The sequence below is a fragment of the Chrysemys picta genome, chromosome 1 (assembly GCF_011386835.1).
Source record: "Chrysemys picta bellii isolate R12L10 chromosome 1, ASM1138683v2, whole genome shotgun sequence".
In the NCBI taxonomy this organism is placed as follows: Eukaryota; Metazoa; Chordata; order Testudines; family Emydidae; genus Chrysemys; species Chrysemys picta.
Genome location: NC_088791.1, coordinates 233,451,977 through 233,471,289, shown reverse-complemented (window position 1 = coordinate 233,471,289; position 19,313 = coordinate 233,451,977). Strand labels below are relative to the sequence as shown.

The following is a 19,313-nucleotide window of genomic DNA, read 5'->3' as shown; positions in this document are numbered from 1 at the left end:
TGAAAGGCTGATTTATCGCCAGGTGCACCCTGACCAAGGCAGGTGCCAGTCCCTAGGGGATAAGAGGTAGTCCAGGATAAACTGGAGAGGTGCGGCAGAGGGGGACACTCCCCGCTCACTCGCCCACCTGGCGAACCTGGACTTCGCCATGTACGTCCGATGCGTGGACATTTTCCTGCTTTCCAGGAAGACTTACCTGGTCCGAACACCTATTTTCCTCCTCATTCAGCCACGGAGCAGCCACGCTGTCAGGTGAAGAGCAGCCAGATTGGGATGGAGGAGGCACCCCCTCATCCTGAGAGAGAAGGTCTGGGCGGAGCGGCAGCACTCTCAGGGGGGCCGCTAAGAGGCCTAGGAGGGGCCCGTACCAGTGCTGGGGGGCCCACGCCGGGGCTATGAGAATGACTCACGCCCTGTCCGCTTTCACCTTCTGAAGGACCTTGGTGATAAGTGGGAACGGGGGAAAGGCGTAGAGGAGCTGACCCGACCAGCTCAGGAGGAACGCGTCAGAGATCGCGCCTTCCCCCACCCCTCCCCTGGAGCAGAACCGGGGGCAATGCCGGTTCTGACGATTTGCAAACAGGTTGATCTGTGGAGGTCCCCACTCTTGGAAGAGCAGGTGAGCGACCTCCGAGTGGAGCGACCACTCGTACCCGGGGGGACGCCTGGGAGGTGAGCTACCTCAGGAAGATATTGTGGGCTATCCAGAACTCCCATAGGTTTAGGGCTTCCCGGCAGAGGGCTAGGGAGCGAGTACATGGTGGCGGTGTTGTCCGTGAGGACTCTGATCACCTTGCCGGGGAGGTGCGTGAGAAACGCCACGCATGCCAACTGAACTGCCCTGAGCTCCTTGAGGTTTATGTGAAGGGGCAAGTCCGGGGCCAACCACGTTCCCTGGGTTTGCACGTCCCCCGTGTGGGCTCCCCAGCCCAGGTCCGAAGTGTCAGACATCAGGTCTATGGACGGGTTGGCCTCCCTGAAGGGAATTCCTTGCAACATATTGCTTGGGCAGGACCACTATAGGAGAGAAGCGAGTATCGGGAATGGGACTGTGAGAACCTTGTCCAGACTGTCCCAAGCTTGGGAGAACTGGGAGGCCAGCCATAATTGGAGGGGCCTCATACGGAGTCTGGCATGGCGGACCACGTAAGTGCACGCTGCCATGTGTCCCAGAATCCGAAGACATGCCCTCGCCGTGGTCACCGGGAAGGCCGTTACCGAGGTGATGAGACCTCTTAGGGTCCTGAATCTGTCCAGGGGGAGAGAGGCTGTTGCCCTGGAGGAGTCCAGCAGGGCCCCAATGAACTCTATGCGCTGAACGGGCACTAATGTTGATTTGGTCTCGTTCATGACCAGGCCTAGATCGGCACATGGAGAGGAGCAGCTCTACGTGGGACTCCACCTCAAAACGAGACTCCCCCTTGAGGAGCCAGTCGTCCAGGTAAGGGAAGATTTGTATTCCCTCCCGCCTGAGGTAGACCGCTACCACCGACATACATTTCGTGAAAACCCTGGGAGCCATGGATAGGCCAAATGGGAGGACCGTGAATTGGTAATGGTCCATCTCCACCATGAATGGGAGGAAGTGTCTGTGGCCCTCAAAAATATGGACATGAAAGTACGCCTCCTGGAGATCCAAGGCCGCGTACCAGTCCCCCGGGTCAGGGAGGGGATAATAGAGGCCAGGGACACCATGCGGAACTTAGAACGGGTTACAAAACTGTTCAGGTCGTGCAGGTCCAGAATAGGCCTGAGGCCCCCTTTCGCTTTCGGGATCAGGAGGCACCGGGAGTAGAACCCTTTGCCCTGGAACTGAACCGGTACCCTTTTCACTGCCCCTAGGTGGAGCAACCGGTCCACCTCCTGACGCAGGAGGCGGACATGTTCCTGGTCCCTTGGGGCCATCGTGGATGGCAGGTGATTTGGTGGTGGTGAGGTGAACTGCAACACGTAGCCCTTGGAGATAGTACTGAGGACCCATTGGTCTGAAGTAATGCGGGACCACGCCCTGAGGAAGGCAAACAATCAATTGCCAAACACAAACTATTAATCGGGGGTCTCCCTGGCAACAGGCCCAGTGCCCCCCTACAGATAGTCAAAACCACCTCTTCCCTTGCCTCTTTCGCTTAGAGGGACTGGGCTGTGGGGCTGAGTGAGACTGCCTCTGAGACTGACGCTTCTGGTCTCTGGGCCTTTTGTACGGGGGCTCATATCTGCTCCTCGCAGGTTGAACGCCAAAAGCGATTTGGCCTTGTCCTTAGCCGGGGGCACATAGAGGCCCAAGGTCTGCAAGGTGGTGCGGGAATCCTTCATCCCATGCAGCCTGACGTCCATCTAGTCCACGAAGAGTGCCTTGCCATCAAACGGGAGTCCTGCATCAGCGATTGTGCCTCCGTCGACAGCCCGGACAACAAGAGCCACAATGCCCTGCGCATGGTGATCTTGGAAGCCATTGAGCGGGCCGCCGTGTCTGCCGCATCGGACGCCGCTTGCAGGGCCGCTTTAGCCGCCACCGACCCCTCTTCCACTAGGGCCTTGAAGTCCTTCCTGTCCTGGTCCAGGAGGAGGGGCGCAAATTTAGGCAGGGACTCCCACAGGTTGACGTCATACCTGCTCAGTAAGGCCTGGTGGTTGGCTACGTGAAGCTGGAAGCTAGCCGACAAATAAAATGTTCTGCCAAAGGAGTCCAGTCTCCTGGCGTCTTTATTTTTTGGGGTGGGCGTGGGCTGGCCCTGACGCTCTCTGTGGTTTACCGATTTCCACGACGAGCGAGTTGGGTGCCGGGTGTGAATACAGGTATTCATGGTCTTAGCTGGCATAAAGTATTTCCTCTCGGCCTTTTTCGAGATTGGAGCCAAGAAGGCGGGGGTTTGCCACAAGGAGTTTGAAAAGTTAGCAATACCCTGGTGCAGAGGCAGGGCCACGCGACGCGGTGGCGAGGGAGACAGGACGTTAAAGAAGGAATCGGATGGACCCTCCATCTCCTCAGCCTGCAACTGTAGGTTGGAAGCCACCCGCTTTAGCAGGTCCTGGTGTGCCTTGAAGTCCTCCTGCGGGACTGAAGGCGGAAGCGCTGCTATGGTGTTGTTCAGTACCGGGGAGATGGCCCGTACAGAGCCGGGCACCTTGGTCAGTGCCGGGGCGTCGATACTGAGGTCAGAGTCCCGGTGCGTGTCTGCCGACTCGTGGCCCGCCAATTTCTCTTGTGGGCGGCCGGAGGAGGCCGATGAAGCTCGGGACGCTCTGGAGACCGAACGGGCCTCCGCTTGGGCTGGCACCAATAGCCACGGTGCCCACTGGCACCATTGTCCTTGCCACTGGTTGGCAATATGTGCCTCGGTGGGACGGCATGTGCCGAGGGTGGGTGGACGCATGCCGAGACCAAGGTCGCCGAAGAACGCTCGGTTCTGCGGAAGCGGTAGGAGCAGCGTCTGTGGCGTCATCTCCCTTGGGACCAGGATCTCGACGATGACGAACGGTACCCATGCAACGAACTGCTTCGGTACGCGTGGTGGCGATGTGAAGCCCGGGGCCTTGACGCCGAGGTACCCCAAGGGGAGTCTCCGGCGTGGCGCCTTGACGAGCGGGAGCTGGAACGGGAGCGGCGACATCTGTCCCATCGAGAGCGGCTCCGGTACCCACGTCTAGCAGGTGAGCATTCCTGGTGCCTCCCTCGGTGCCTCCGCTCACTGGCAGGGGCCATGGAGGGTCCCCGTGACTCCCGTCCCGACGGCGGTCCTGCCGATCTGGCCGGCGTCGAGGGTGGCCAGGAGCTGTCCGAAGAGCGGCCGCTGCGCGCTGAGTGGTGCGGGGACCGATCTTCGGAGGGGGAACTGCAGCTGCTCGGAGAGGTCTGGTGGGCACCCAAAGGGGGCTTGCCCCGCGACCTAGGGCCCGTACCAGATTGCGAGCTCGGGACGGGCAGGGACATAATGTCCTTCGCAACCTGCACCGCCTCCGGCGTCAATGGCATCCATACCGGTGGGGATGCCTGGGTCGATGGTACCGGGCTGCTTCGCTCCACACCACACGAGTCAGAGCCTTAGAGCCCAGGGGGGATCGAGGGCTGCCCAGCGCGGGACCAGTCTCTCCCTTGTCCTTATGGCAGTGTCGTTGCGAGGCCGAGCCCTTCCCTCACTTTTTGGAGGGAGAACGGCACCGACTGGTCGAAGGGGCCTCGCTACGTACCAACGCACTGGCGTTGGAGTCAGTGCCGACTCCATCAGGAGAGCTCAAAGTCTGAGGTCTCTCTCCTTCTTGGTTCCTGGCTTGAACGACCTACAGATCTTGCAGCGGTCACTTATGTGAGTCTCACCCAGGCAGTGAAGACAGTCAGCGTGAGGGTCGCTCCTGGGCACAGAGCAGCGACAGGAGTCACACGACTTGAAGACTGGGGCATGCCCCGAGCCCGCTCTAACGACTGAAGAACAATGGACAACGGTACCACTAAGGTCGAGAAGAAGGGCTGCAGCAGAGCTGGAGCACAAAAGTTCCGACTACCTTCACTGGCGGCAAGAAGGAACTGAGGGTGGGGGGAGCCCGTAGCTCCCCTTATAGCGCGATATACAGGCGCCACTCCAGGGGTCGCAGCGCTGCTGCCCCAGTACGGGTACTGCTAAGGGAAAAACTTCCGGCACCGGTGCACGTGGCGACCACGCACACCTACTGTGGAATACGCAGGAGCAATCACTCGAAGAAGAACTACAAGCTGCCTTGTCTTCACTAGGATTTAACCCTGAGTTCGCACACCTTTTTAAACTAGTGAAGACAGCTAAACTGAGTTAATATATTTTTTTTCTAATGAAGATAAAGCCTTGCAAAGACATGCATGAAGACTTGCATATGATTTGCATATGAGCATGACTAAAATACACAATTGTGGGACTGGCTGATGTATACTCCCTAAACAAATAATTTTTTATACCACACATCCCACTCATTGGTCAGACTAGCCTATTCTCCTTTGTAAAACAGAGCCAACTTAAGTTTCTTTTTTCACAAAAAAAAAACATACTTTTCACACTTTCTGTAATATTAAAGACCCAAGATAGGTGTACTTACTGGTTTTAGTTGACTTAAGGGGCATACTCTACATGTTCGCATGTCATAGAATTGAACAGTGATTCTTCCTTTTGGTGTGATGCGCGTCACTGTGCCTTCTCCAAATTCATCATGAACGACTTGTCCACCTAATCTCAAGCGACTGTCTATTCCACCAATCACTGCTAGTACAGCCATTAAGCCTCCCACCTCTGGATTCTCAGAATCAGTGAAGTAATCTTCTAAAACAGCCTGAAAAAGAATAGTAAAATTAACTGTAAGGAGAAAACTAGTACTTTTATCTACTTCATAAAAAAAAGAATATATAGTCAATCCAGTTGAAAGTTACAATACGAAAAATAATTTTTATATAAAATAATTTTAAAATTAAGCTTTAACACTGTTAAAATAGTTTTAATATTTAAAACATTAAAAATTAACACTTCTATAGAAAAATGAGCTAATTTTAAAACGTGGAAACTACCCCTTCTGACTGTTTTCCTGCAAAGATGTGGGTGATGGAGGTTAGTTGAGAGTTGATGTACTTGTTTATGAGTCCATTCCACTGGCTTAGTGAATGGAGTGTCCTCAGCAGTGCCACTATCTCTTCTGCCAAAGTACTGCTGTGAGTTGCAGTTAGAGATGCTTGAGGCCTGGCCTTCCTCCTCCTCAGAGTAGATTCTGAAAAGAAATAACAGCATCTCAGTAGCTGATTTAAGATAGGAAAAACAAATGAAACCATTAAGGAAAAAATTGCTCTACCTCTGAGTAGTGGGATATCTGAAGAGCAAGTACTAAGTAGACTGCCTAGGAAACCAAATAGTTTTTCCACAAGAAATTTCATGTCTCTTGATCTTTCAGTTTTGTCCCAGGATGGAAGTACCGCTTTTAATAAATGCACAGCAAGGATCTAAAAGGAGATAGTAGAATTAGTGTTATTTTATTTAAAGTCATTTCAGCAAATAAGTTCTATAGGATCAGGGGTCTAAAACAAGGACATTTCGAATTAGAAATATCTATATGGAGATAAAAGACTTAACTACGAGCCATCTTTTGTGCTGTTCTCTACAATGTTGGTTGCTGAAACTTAATGGTCCATAGCTACCTAGTTATTTTCTTGTTTGTTTGCCTATTCATCAATATTAAGAGGAACTGTGCTACTTTAATACTAGTATTAGTTGTATTTAACATAGTGTTGCCAGCCCTCCAGGATTGTCCCAGAGACTCCAGGAATTAACGATTAATCTTTAATTAAAGACTGCCATGGGATAAAATCTCCAGGAATATGTCCAATCAAAACTGGCAATCCTAATTTAACACAGCCCAGCATCAAAGCACACAGAGCTCCATAGAGCTACACACAGATTGGCAAAAAGTAAGATCACGATCATAAGACTTGAAAACAAAGAAGTATCAGAACAGGATACTTTAAATGAGAGGATGGGGAACGAGATGTGGTTTAGATTCCAAATATGAGAACCAATAACAGTCATACTAATACACATTTTTGGGTGAATTAGTTTACACCCTAACTCTATCCCAGTGAAGGCACAGGAGCCTAACAATGTAAGATGTAATGTATCCGAGTGCAAACAGCAGCCAGAACAATGCTTGAGGAGCTTTTCACATATAGCCAAGGCTTAGTATCACTGTCTCTCAACTTAGCAAATAAATATGCATCTGCATTTTAAGTTGGAAAATTGGTTTTCTTTCTGGGAATGAACTCTCTGAGTCCGATACAAGTAGGTTGCATCTTTCTTACAATATACACCTAGGGGGGAGGGATAGCTCAGTGGTTTGAGCATTGGCCTGCTAAACCCAGGGTTGTGAGTTCAATCCTTGAGGGGGCCACTTAGGGATCTACGGCAAAATCAGTACTTGGTCCTGCTAGTGAAGGCAGGGGGCTGGACTCAATGACCTTTCAAGGTCCCTTCCAGTTCTAGGAGATAGGATATCTCCATTGATTTAAAAAAAAAAAAAAAGGCAGAGCATTGGTATGTCTTCAGAGTCCAGGACTCCAGACTTTTGTCACCATCCTTCCAGGCCAGATGCGGTGGTGTGATGGTTACTTATTAAGCTTGACTATTCTCCAGTCAACAAGAACAGCCTTGTCTTCTGGGCCCTGGACACGAAGAAGACTGATCCACCTTCACCGAGGTGTCTCTAGATAAGTTTTGAGTCAGGCATATAAAAACAGTGGCCCACCACAAGCTATCTACACTGATCACCTTTCCCTGGAAGAATGATGTCTGCAGTCACGGAGCCAATGCACGAGGGCTCTCTTTCTGCAATTCCCAAGAGGACTCCCTCACAAATGGAGCTCCTTTTGGCTTTTTGCAGCTCCATTTGTTTTATCATGCTGAGGAAGTGCTCCCATTTTTGTCCCTAACCCCTGGCAGAGGAGGAAGAAATGCTCTCTACTGCCCCAAAATTGGCTTCAAAATTAGGGTAAGAGTGAAGTAGGAGAGTTGAAATACCATTATGTTTAGCTGGCTGGATACAAAGAATCTCATAGGGGTGAGAACACAACTTAAATCCTGCATGAGTGCGTCTGAACTGCCTCTGGTATATACTGAAAGAAAGTCCCAGCCTAAATGTATCAGATTGAGGAAGAGATCAGAATCATGTTTGTATATTCCAGCCCTAAATTAATTGGCAGAGCTACCTTTGAGAAGATGCAAGCAGCAGAAAAGCACCATTAGTGGAGAATTATACATTCAAATCTTGTGTACAGAAGAAATGTATTTACAATGGAAAAGCTACACAAGCAATAGAACTGTACACTGATGTGTCATATTTGACTGGTAACCCCTTCCTCAAGCCTGTTTTAGATCACTCACTCTTTACTACCAACATGAATGCAAAGATACAGCATGCCAATAAAAAAAGGACAGACAAGCTAAGCAATTTGGTTATTTTATTTAAAATAGTTTGAGTTTGTTCATTCTTCTTTAACGGTCTGTGGTGGTTATAGAGACTGTGTGCATAGCCAATTCACCTCCCTTTTTAGTAGCTTTTATTATTAGGTCCACAGTAGCCAACCAACACTCTCTCTTGCATTGAACAACATTTTACATAACTTTGCTATGCAGTGTTAACTTGCAGGAGGATTTTTAAAGCAAGAACATTCTGATATTACCTTTCCTCCAACTCAAGAAAATAAAAGGCACCTTCAAAACTGTTTACTTTTAAAACTGTACTGTAACAAGACAAAAAACTGCCAAATTCACTGCATATGAAAATGATCTGGAAACACATTACCTGTCTCTGTAGTGATGCAGCAGTGAAAGATTCATGCCCCTCCACAATTTTCATTAGCAAAGTTATCCACTGAGATGTGCTAAGCGTGCTGCACATCTGAGGCATGAGTGCTATACTTCGAATGAATCCTAACGTGCACCAGCTTCTATGCTGCTCTTTATAAACCAACTTATTTGGCAACGAAGCTGGAAATAAAAATACATGAACAGCTGACTTTTCTGCCAACTGTACCACAATTTCTCAAAATGATCCACTTTGTTAGACAGATCTTAAAGCTCTGCTACAAAATTGCCCCTAAATATAAAGTTAACTGACTTCCAATTTAGTTCAAGTCCATTAAGAATTAACTTCTGGCATACTCCAGGAAAGAGAGAATATCTATTGCAAGCAAATTCTCACCCACACACTGACTATACTACCTTACAATTCTGCCCATTTTGGAAAATTTGCTTAAAGTTACTGTTATTATAAAGTATCAGAGGGGTAGCCGTGTTAGTCTGAATCTGTAAAAAGCAACAGAGGGTCCTGTGGCACCTTTAAGACTAACAGAAGTATTGGGAGCATAAGCTTTCGTGGGTAAGAACCTCACTTCTTCAGATGCAAGAAGTTGTTATTATAAAGATGATATATTATCATCAAATTTATGATTTGCCTGATTATAAAGTCATGCTGTCCTTCCCAACCTGAAAAGTCCTTTTTGACTTAAGATTCCTTATAATGGAAGCCATTTACAGGTTGGACAGTCTGGACTTTGTATAGTGTGCGGCACACCAGCACTAACAGATAAATGTGTATTCTATCCACAAAACAATTTGTGATTTTTCCACAAATATGTAAAATTGATGCTTTGAGAAGATCTAAATGTGTTACTGAACATTGACCTTAAAAGATTAGGAATTAAATAAAGGAATTACTGAAAAATCAGGTAAGATATACCGCCTGAAAACAGATGGGTTTATTTGGTCAGACTATGTCATGTAACACATACTTGATTTATCTATCGTTCCACTCTCCACCAACATGCGAAGCAATCCACACAAAGTTCTGGTCGCTTCATTCTGCATGACTTCAGCATGGACTCCAGCAGAGAGAGAGAGCGTCTGTAACAAGTTCACGGTACTCATCAGCATCGTGGAAGTGGGGTGAAGGTTCCTTTCAGCTTGTTCTCCTTCTGGAGCAATAAACGAAAGCTAAATAATTACTTTAGCAACATGCTAACACGGTAAACAAAATGTTCTGAAACAGGTAAAAGAACTGCAGTTCTTGGAGATGTATGTCCCTATGGGTGCTTCGCTTCAGATGCACATGCAATTCTCAAACATTTGATTAGAGATTTTCTACTAGTAGTACCAGTCTGGCCCGTACACATGCCCTATGCCTCCTCGCACTGTACACTGAGGCTATACAGAGACATGCAGACAAACCTCCCTCAGTCCCTTCTCCACTCGAATGTCTCCACAGAGGGGAAGATTGGGAGGGTAGTAGAGCACCCACAAGGGGACACATCTCAAAGAACTGAAGTTACTGCACAAGGTGAGTAACCTCTTCTTCAAGTACTGTCTGTATGAGTGCTCTATTTCAGGTGACTTCTGAGCAGTTTCCCCAGAGGAAGGAGGAAGCATTGGAACTGAGTCCAGAACTGAAGACAGTACTGCAGTACCAACTGCCACATCAGATCTGACATCATGGCTTAAAGCTTAGTGCTTTGAAAATGCATGTACGGAAGCCCATGCAGTAGCCCTACATATATCAGACACTAGTATTTTCTAAAGCAATGCCATGTATTTTGCTTGTGACTTGGTAAAATGTGCTGTCACCCCTTGAGGAGGATGAGGATGAATGCTTGCAGTCTCATAACAAGTGACAATACAACCAGATATCCACCTGGATAGTTTCTGACCAGAGATTGTGGACCCCTTGGATCTATTCACAAAGGAGATGAACAGCCTAGGTGACCTCTGAAATTACTTGATCCTATCCAAGTAGAAGGCCAGTGCCCTTCTAACATCCAGGGTATGAAAACAGGACTCTGTCAGAGAGATATGTGGCTTCAGGAAATACACTGATAGACGAATAGATTGGTTAAGGTGAAACTCCGAGAAAACCTTAGGTAAAAATTTAGGATGTGGGCAGAAAGAAACCTTATTCTTGAAGAAGGGGGCGGGGGGGAATCTGCCATTAAGGCACCAATCTCCCACGCTCTATGGGCCAAGTGGATGGCTATTAAAAAGGCAGTCTTCATAGATAAATGGAGTAGAGAACTGGTTGCCATGGCTTCAAATGGCTGTTTCATGAGGTGACTGGGTTCCAGGTTGGGATGGGGTCTTTAGTCGGGGAGTTCCAACTCCTTAATAAACCTAGATGATACAGGATGAGCAAATATGAAAAACCTCACTATAGTCAGATGAAAGGCTGATACTGAGGTTAAACGGACCTTAACTGAGCTAATTAATAACCCTGATTTCTTCATATCCAGGAGACTGAAAGAGGCACAGATTCAGGGAGGAAGCACCAGTGGGAGAATCTCTTCCATTGCTGCAAGTAAATAGTAAGGGTTGCCTTCTTCCATCTATTTAGTACACCAGTTGCACTTCCTCAGAGCAGGAGGATTCTAACCCATGAACTATCTATGAACCATGCCCAGAGGTGAAGAACCCCTAGGTTGGGGTGAAGTGTGCAACCCACATCCTGTGAGAGGAGATAAATAGAAAATGGAAGCAGGCATTCCTGACAGTCCTGAACTCCAACAGATTGATGTGGAGATTTGTTTCTGAGTTGTCCATCTCCCCTGAGCCATGAAAGCATGTGGGGAGCTCCCCATCCCCACAATGATGCATCTGTTAAAATTAGTGATGGAGCTGGGCAACAGAAAGGAACACTCTCACAGACATTGAGTTGATCTCTCCACCAATCCAGGGAGTTCCTCACATAAATAGGAACCGTCACCTGTTTGTTCAAGGTGTGTCTTACTGAAGAACCGGACATTTTGAGCCAATCTTGAAAGCAGCTGAGGCATAGCCTTGCATAATCCGTCACAACAGTGCAAGTTGCCCTGTGTCCCTGGAGCTGGAGACAGTTTCTTATAGTGGTGCAAGGATTCCACTGAATTGTCCATACCAAACATGACAAGGTTATGAACCTATCTAAGGGAAAGCAAGCTTTGAACTCGTCAACAGCCAGGGAAGCCCCTATAAACTGTATCTTATTTATGGGGGTTAATGTGGATGTCCTTACATTTAGCTGAAGACTCGATTCCTAGAAAAGCAAGGACCATCTGGGTGGAAGAAAACACCGCTTCATAAAAATGGCCCTTGAGTGGCCAGTCGTCAAGGTAATGGAAGACTAGGATCACCACTGATTGGCAATAAGCAGCCCCTACTGCCAGGACCTTGGAGAACACCCTTGGGGCCAAGGAGAGACCAAGGGGAAGCCACTTGCTATTGAAACTGATCCTGGCCTACAGAGAATCACAGATATTTCCTGTGCAAAAGGTATATTGCGATATGCAAACAGGTATTTTGTAGGTCAAAGACTGAAAATCAATCCCCCTTCTCCAGTGAAAGAAGTCACCATCCTGAAATTGTGAGGCTTTATAAACTTGTGTAGAAGTCTTAGCTCTAAAATCAGTCTCCACCCTCCATCTTTCTTTGGTACAAGGAAATACTTTGAGTAAAACCCCTTGCCCATGTGAAGAGGAGAGACCAGCTCTATTGCTCCTAACTGGAAGAAAAAGATCACCTCCTTTCTCAACACAAGCTCATAAGAGGGGTTCCTGAAGAGGGAAGGGGAGGGTGAAAGGGAAGGAATGATGTAAAATGGATGTTACAACTCATTTGTCTATAGTAGTCCGCCTCTAGGCATGTTGGAAATAGGAAAGGCATCTCTCTCCAAAGGGAGCTCAACAGATCTATGGAATCCAGAGAACTGAGCAGGAGGTGATCTCTGGGTAGTTTGTGACCCACTACACAGCTTTTATCTGTAGGTGTATAAATGCCCAAGAAATGTAAAGTGGCTCTAGAGTCCTTCAGTGTCCTCCATCTGTGGTCTCCAAGAAAAGCCTACAACCACTGAAGGGGAAGTCCTCAGCAGTGTTCTGTATTTCTCACTGAAACACCAGGAGCTAAAGCCATGACACCCTGCACGTAACAGCCATGGATGCTTGAAGAGTGGTCCTGGCAAATAACTGGCCCTCTGAAATGTTGAACTAGAACTGTTCCTTATGGTCCTGTGGCAGGTGTTCAATAAAGGACATCAGTCTATTATAGTTTGTGAAATTGTATTTGACCATAACTGCCTGATAGCTCTGAATTCTGAACTGCAGAGTTGCTGATTAATAGAACTTCTGGCCAAATAGATCCAGTCTCTTATGGTCCTTGTCACGTGGAGCAGAACTTGAGAGGTGTTGCCTATCCTGCTCTTTTACTGCATCCACGGTCAGGATGGGAGAACAAGATATCAGAGTTCTCAGGGGGAACATAATTCTTTTTATCTGCCCTTTTACACTTTGGTGGAATAGTAGCAGGTGTTTGCCACACTGTCTTAGCTGGATCCAGGAGCACCTTGTTGATGGGTAATGCCACCCTGGAGGGCACTGCTGATCCAGCAATTTGTGTTGTGAATCCCTGACCTCTTCGAGTGGAATTTGAAGAGAGTCAGTTCCCAACTTATTAGGTCTTGAAATTGCCAAAAATCATCAGCCATGGAAGGTGATGGAGGCATAACTGCTTTAGTTGAAGACAAGAATGAAATGGGTGTTTGAGGGGTAGCCTCTTTACCCATGCTGGACTCCCGTTCCTCAAATGTCTCCTTCTGTGCAGGGGAAGAGGGGGTGTGGTTGGAGAGGATAGGACTGAATAAGCCTAGTCTCCCCCTGAGACAGTACTAGTGGTCTGGAGAGCTGCTATCGGTAAGTAGTGCAGGGATCCCAATATATCCCACTGGGGGGACTCCATACAGGAAGGAGTGGGAGTGGCATGCAGAACTGGTTCCACCATCTTTGATAATGGTGACGATCTTCCCTGTGACTGTCAAACAATGGATTTCTGATAGGATACGTAGGGGAATCCTTGACCAAAATAGATGTCCCCTCCATCCTCCTCATCATCATCCAATGCTGAGACCCCCAAAGAAAAAGGGCAGAGAGTCCTGCGGTACCGGGGAAAGGAAGCAGTCTTGAGACCGGCTCATCTGTTACTTGCATAGTTAAATTCTTATGGTACCAATGTGGTGGCTGAAGCGGATAATACCACTGTCAGGCATACCGATGTGGGCATTGATGGAGCCTGCTGCCATTGCTTGCTCAGTACCAAGGGTGCCAACTGGGTAGGCGCCAATTGTGGGACTGAGCCCAACAGTACCAAACCCAGGTGTTTATGCTTCCCCTCCTTGTCCCTGCTAGAACATAATGAAGCTCTGTCACTGTCATGTCTCTGTCTTGAGTTCTGAGGCTTTCCAGTTCTGCCAGTACCAGAAGAGGAGTCCTTTCACCCCACAGTACCAAGCCAAGAGGTTGAAGCTTCGGAGACCATAGACCTCACAGGGGACCCAAGCTTTTTCAGAGCAAGCTCCTTCAGATGAGTTCGTACTCCTCTTTTTGGGAACCTTCTCAGAAGCTTCCAACGATCTCCCCTTCTTATGGGAAGCCTGCACTAAGGTCAAAGGGGCATTGTATCTGTCCAGAGACATATGTACGGGGGGAGGCCCTCCTGACCTGACTCAGATACTTGTTTAAGTGAGCACTCCATCCTTAACAGTCTGAACTTAATCTCCCTGTTTTTCCTTGCCCTAGACTTGAGGGCTAGGCAGAAATTGCACTTCTGGGAGACATGATATTCCCCCAAGCAACCAACACACTTAAAGTGGCTGCCAAGCACAGGTATAGCCTCTTGGCAGGAAAGGCAGCTTTTGTAGCCTGGCAAGCCAGGTACGCCCAGCCAGGAAGACAAGGCTCCCCAAGGAGAAAGGGGGGACGACGACACTATCCTCTCACTACTAAAAGTTACTAACTATAACTACTACCAACAACAAACTATATTAAGTAATCTTAAACAACTATAAGAAGAATACAAAATAGCCGAGGCACACTCAAGGCAGGCACACTAGAGCTCTGTCTCAGGCCAATGCAGTAGAGAAGGAACTGACATTGGTTGGCCCATGCATCCCTATATGGCCTTGGTGTCTGGCACATGGAGGCATAGGGCACACGAGTAGGCCAAACAAGCACTGCTAGCATAAAATCTTTGTTCAAGTGCTTGAAACACATATACACATGAAGTGGAGCACCCATCGGGACACTACTTGAAGAAGTATGATTTTTACAACTCTTATCATGGAAAGCATCCTATATTTCCAACACCATGGTATAAATTGCAAGTCATCATGTAGTACTTGTGGATGTTTCCAAGCTCTTCCCACCGCAGCATTTTTCCCATAATAACCAATACATCAAAGAGAGAGAAAGACAAGATATGTGACAAACAAGACACATCCTAGGAATATTTATTACAATTCCTACATTAGAATTAACATTATCATATTCAGATGTGCCTGCCATGATACAGCACTGAAATCACAGCAGCTGGACAGCATACCCCCTCCTTCCCAAATGCATGCTCAGCAGATGCAATACTAATACTCACAGGCTATACCTGTGCTTGTCACCTTCCCATCCCTTCAAAATAGCTTTTCTATGTTGAAAAGGAACATCAGCCACATATACATTTATGCCAGGTAAGTAAAGAAAAAGCTTTTTGGATAATTTTTTCCTGTTGTGAAATTCATTTTGCTGATCTTACAAAGTCCTAGCACTGAAGATTCAGATAGATGTCTGCCTCCATTTTAACAAAGTACTTTCTTACCAGAATCATCCTCTGTATCAGAGTCTTCTGTTGTGGGTTGAGCTGCAGGTGGTGGCTCAGCCAGTTTGAGGTCATATTTTCCCTCCTTCCCCATCCTGTAAGAATTTGTACTGCCAGTGTCCCACTGAACCCTAATCCAGCCATCCTCTCCCAGTTCACCAATCACACGACCCAAACCTGGAGGGGGCCCATCCTGAGAGAACAGAGATGCTCAGTCAACCAACAATTCATATCTATGCCAATAATGGGATGACTCAGTTATACAATTTCTCACTAATTTTCCACCAAATTTGTGTGCACGTGTGCAGTAAAACAAAATAATCCATAGTATTTTCTCAAAACTCTTAAGATGTTTTTTCACATTCATATGATAGAAGTTTCATTTTAAACATTTTCAGATTAGAATGATTTTTAATTCAGATGGCAATCAGCGATAATATACTTAAAAAAAAAATCACATTGAAACATTTAACACATTGTACAAGTTCCTCACACCAGATGAGCTTCCATGTGCTGCACCCAAGCACAATTGATCCTGCTTCCTTTTAAATGGTGATTTAATAGAGAAAAGTTTCAGTGAAAAATAATTTACTCTACAATAGAAATGAGACCTAGTGTCATATTAAATATTTGTCTTTTTGTTACCTAAAAACCTGCAAATGATATAATTCACATTACGAGTCCATTAATACTGTCTGTAGATTAATCAGACATATTACAAAATGAAAGTGGAACATAATTTTGTACCTGATCACCCCATTTCCAGTCCACCCCTCTCATCACCCTGGTACCAATTTTCATCATGGCTGCCAGCTCTGGCCCAGACACAGGGAGCTGAACTGGTGTGGTTTCCTTCCTTGACTCTTCCAAAACTGTGGCAGAAGCTCCCCGAGAAGCAGCAATCATATCTTCTTCAGTGTTATCAGAACTAGGCCCTAAAGGAAACATCCATAAGAAACAAAGATAGCTTGATACTTAAGACATGACCTTTGTTGCACCAATTAAAAACCTTTTAAAACATACAGTACGTGTCATATTAATACTTAAAATGAGACGTTAGTATTCAGAAGACAGGTGTTATCAAGTGATGCAGTCATTCCAGCTTTTAGAGACTATGAAATTAAGTTTTTGAAAATAAAGGGGTTATAACATACATTATCTTTGTTCAAAATAATACAGACTAATGGAAGAAATATTAGGGTGATTTAGTCCAGCATCCAAGCAGGGCTAGTGGCAGAAAGTGTTACATAGGTCTTTACCACCATTTTTTGTCCAGTGAAAGGATTAGAAAATAGTTGCACACCTTTTGGTAAGGATATGATCAAGCAAATATGTTGCTGAGTAATATAGCTACATGAAAGCAGAGATCTGTACATGCTAGTCTAGAGGTTCAACTGCTGGTACAATCATGTGAAAAAATTCAAAGAAAACTAGTCTCACTCCTAGTGAACAGAGCTGGAAGCACAGCTAAGGGGAACTTCATGGGAAGGGGGGAGGAGGAGAAAAGAGCAGGTAGTATTTAGCCTTCGCGTAAAGCAAATGTAGCAATAGTGAAGGAGAAAGGGAATTTGGATCATTCAAGTGAAAAAAGAACCTATAAATTAAAGGGTTCACACTCCCAAACTCTAATTTCAGTCTTTATCTGAGAAGAAATGAATGCAACAGGATATAAAACCTGGTTGTCATTTGGTGGAAGTAAGCCTTCAATACCTTAAGTTTACCATTTGTAGACAAAAGTCAAAGAAATTTCATTTATTTAAATTCTCTCCCCACAATCCATCATTGTATTGAGACCAGAAGTTCAAGTGCTCTGAACTCAAGCTCTGCCTACTTAACTCCTCAACCAGGATTGTCATAACAAAACAATAAGTGATGACACAAACATTAAAAAAGGGAGAAAAGCGAAAGTCCATGAAGCCCACTGAGAACCCTACTACTGCCAATCTATTTTGTAGGAAAACCGTTTGGATACTACAATGATGGACTGCAGTACAAAACCCTAATATGAAATAACAATTAAACTACACACACTCCCCTAAATAGGAAACAGATTCTTATCCTAGAAAGTATGGACAGGTTCAGCTTGAGGGGGAAAAAAGTCAATGGGTAACAAGTTTTCCATTCTTTGTCTTGTTACCTTATTCAGTCCATCACCTCAGAGGCGTAGCAAACAGTGAAAAATAAACACAAAAGGAGAGTGGGTAGTGGGGCAAGTAAAACAAAGGAGGCTAGAAGAGTGATCTTCATTTCTCAAGGAATAGTACAAAGGTTTTTTATACTACTGACTGGGACACGCCTTCCTCAAAGGATGCGTCCTCAGGCACATGCAGCTCCAGCTTGCAGTGCTTGAGAAAGGTGAAAGCTGAGGGTCAAATTGCTGCCTTACAGAATTCTTCATACGAAGAGAGTGAGTTTTATTTACTTGAGTGAGCCTCTATGCCTTCAAAAAAACAACAAGGAGGGAAGAAGTGGGTTTTTTACCCACAAAAGCTTATGCCCAAATAAATCTGTTAGTCTTTAAGGTGCCACCGGACTCCTTGTTGTTTTTGTGGATACAGACTACCCCCTGATACTGGACTCTATGCCTTCAGGTACTATTTACCTGTAAACAAGTAAATAAGCTTATGTAGTATAGAATTTAAGACATCTAACTATGGAAGATTTAGCTCCTGAGACTTTGTGTTGAACAAAACAATGAAAAAGCAAATAATATCCCCATGGGTATGCCGGTCAGTATTCCTGAAGTCTCACACCACCATGACATGGCTGCCCAGTGAGACTAACAGGCAAACCAGAGAAACTTCACACTCTCATCTCACCATGCATTCAAATTCTCAGTCTACTGAATCATTTGAAATTGCCAAAAATCATCAGACCCCAAAACAGAACTCAATCATTAGCTAGTGAAGCCACATCTATATAGGCTTTAGAGCCTTGATTCAATGTAAGTTCTTTTGTTTACCAGTTGACTTTTATTCTTGCCAGGACTTTTCCCCCTTCAAATCTGATTCTACACCTTCAGTAGTCTGCCTATATGTTACAACATTGGTCTAATCTGGTATGGCAATTTCTATGTTTACATCTACTCTGGTAGCTTGATTCAGGTCACAGTAGCCAGCATCAAACACTTCAGAGGAAAGTGTTAGACTGTCCATAAAAGAAGTATTATGAAATAATTTTTCCTTTTCTTCCTGTTCTGAATCCATACAAGTGGTGTTAATTTTTCTGCACTTTGGAAAGGAGGAAATTTTCCATGATGTCTAATATTTAATTCCTCAGCTTGAGTCATTCCTCAGCTTGAGTGGGAGCACTGGTGGAAAAAATATAAATATAACCATTTATAGGTCTTCGTACACTGAAGAAAGAAAACTTCTTTGAGGAGCAATATATTCACCAAGATAAGCCCTCATTCTGTTCATCCACAGGTAACTGGGATGCTGGGAACAGAAGAGAAAGTACCTTGAGATACAGCTCTGCAAGCTCCTTTCAGGAGAGACAGTCACTTCTTTCCCCAATTAATTGAGAACATCTCTCAGAATGCCAGATGTTTAGCCTTACAAGAAATATGAAGTTTTTCCCCAGTGGGTGATCTTAAAAACCTTTTGCTTTTTGCTGCCAATATCTGATTTTGTGTTAACCATCTGCAAAGAACGAAAGATGAACAGTATGATTTTTACTTTCTATTGAAGAGGCCTGCTTTGGAGAGGCCTTCCTTCCTAGCTCTCAGTGTAACAAAATGCGTCCCTGCAGACTATGAATAGAAATGGCATAATTCCACCACTGGAGACTGCTGAAGCAGTACTTCAAATAAAACACCTCTTATATTTAGGAGGACACTTTTTATTTTGCTTTGCAACAGTAGTGGGGGCAATGGCTGCATGGAAAGGAGTGCTCCAGAAACACTGTTTTTTGCTTTGCTGCCCACGTAGTTTTAAAAGGACCTGGAAGGGTTAAATAACCTTGTCAGAATAACTGTTTGCTATCGTGGGGCGCCGGGAGGGGACACGGGGGGGGGGGGGGGGGGGAGGGGAAACGGGACCAAAAGCAGAATAGTTTCAACTATTATATATCTAATTCTGCACAAGTTCTTATGAAGAATCAAGTGAATGAAACTTTCAGACAAAATGCTAAAACTACCTCCAATCTCTGTGCATA

At 45.8% G+C, this 19,313-nt stretch overlaps 1 protein-coding gene across 3 annotated transcripts in view; it reads right to left on the bottom strand.

Moving 5' to 3' along the window:
• HERC2 (HECT and RLD domain containing E3 ubiquitin protein ligase 2) overlaps positions 1-19,313 on the bottom strand; it is a 209,120-nt gene that overhangs the window by 79,354 nt on the left and 110,453 nt on the right. For all 3 annotated transcript variants that reach the window (XM_065591123.1, XM_065591131.1, XM_065591128.1), the window contains exons 36-42: positions 15,906-16,093; positions 15,159-15,351; positions 9,290-9,472; positions 8,302-8,486; positions 5,803-5,950; positions 5,525-5,721; positions 5,062-5,292 (exon numbers count right to left, since the gene is read on the bottom strand). In XM_065591123.1, coding sequence (XP_065447195.1) covers positions 5,062-5,292; positions 5,525-5,721; positions 5,803-5,950; positions 8,302-8,486; positions 9,290-9,472; positions 15,159-15,351; positions 15,906-16,093 — 1,325 coding nt within the window. The remainder of the gene's footprint in view (positions 1-5,061; positions 5,293-5,524; positions 5,722-5,802; positions 5,951-8,301; positions 8,487-9,289; positions 9,473-15,158; positions 15,352-15,905; positions 16,094-19,313) is intronic.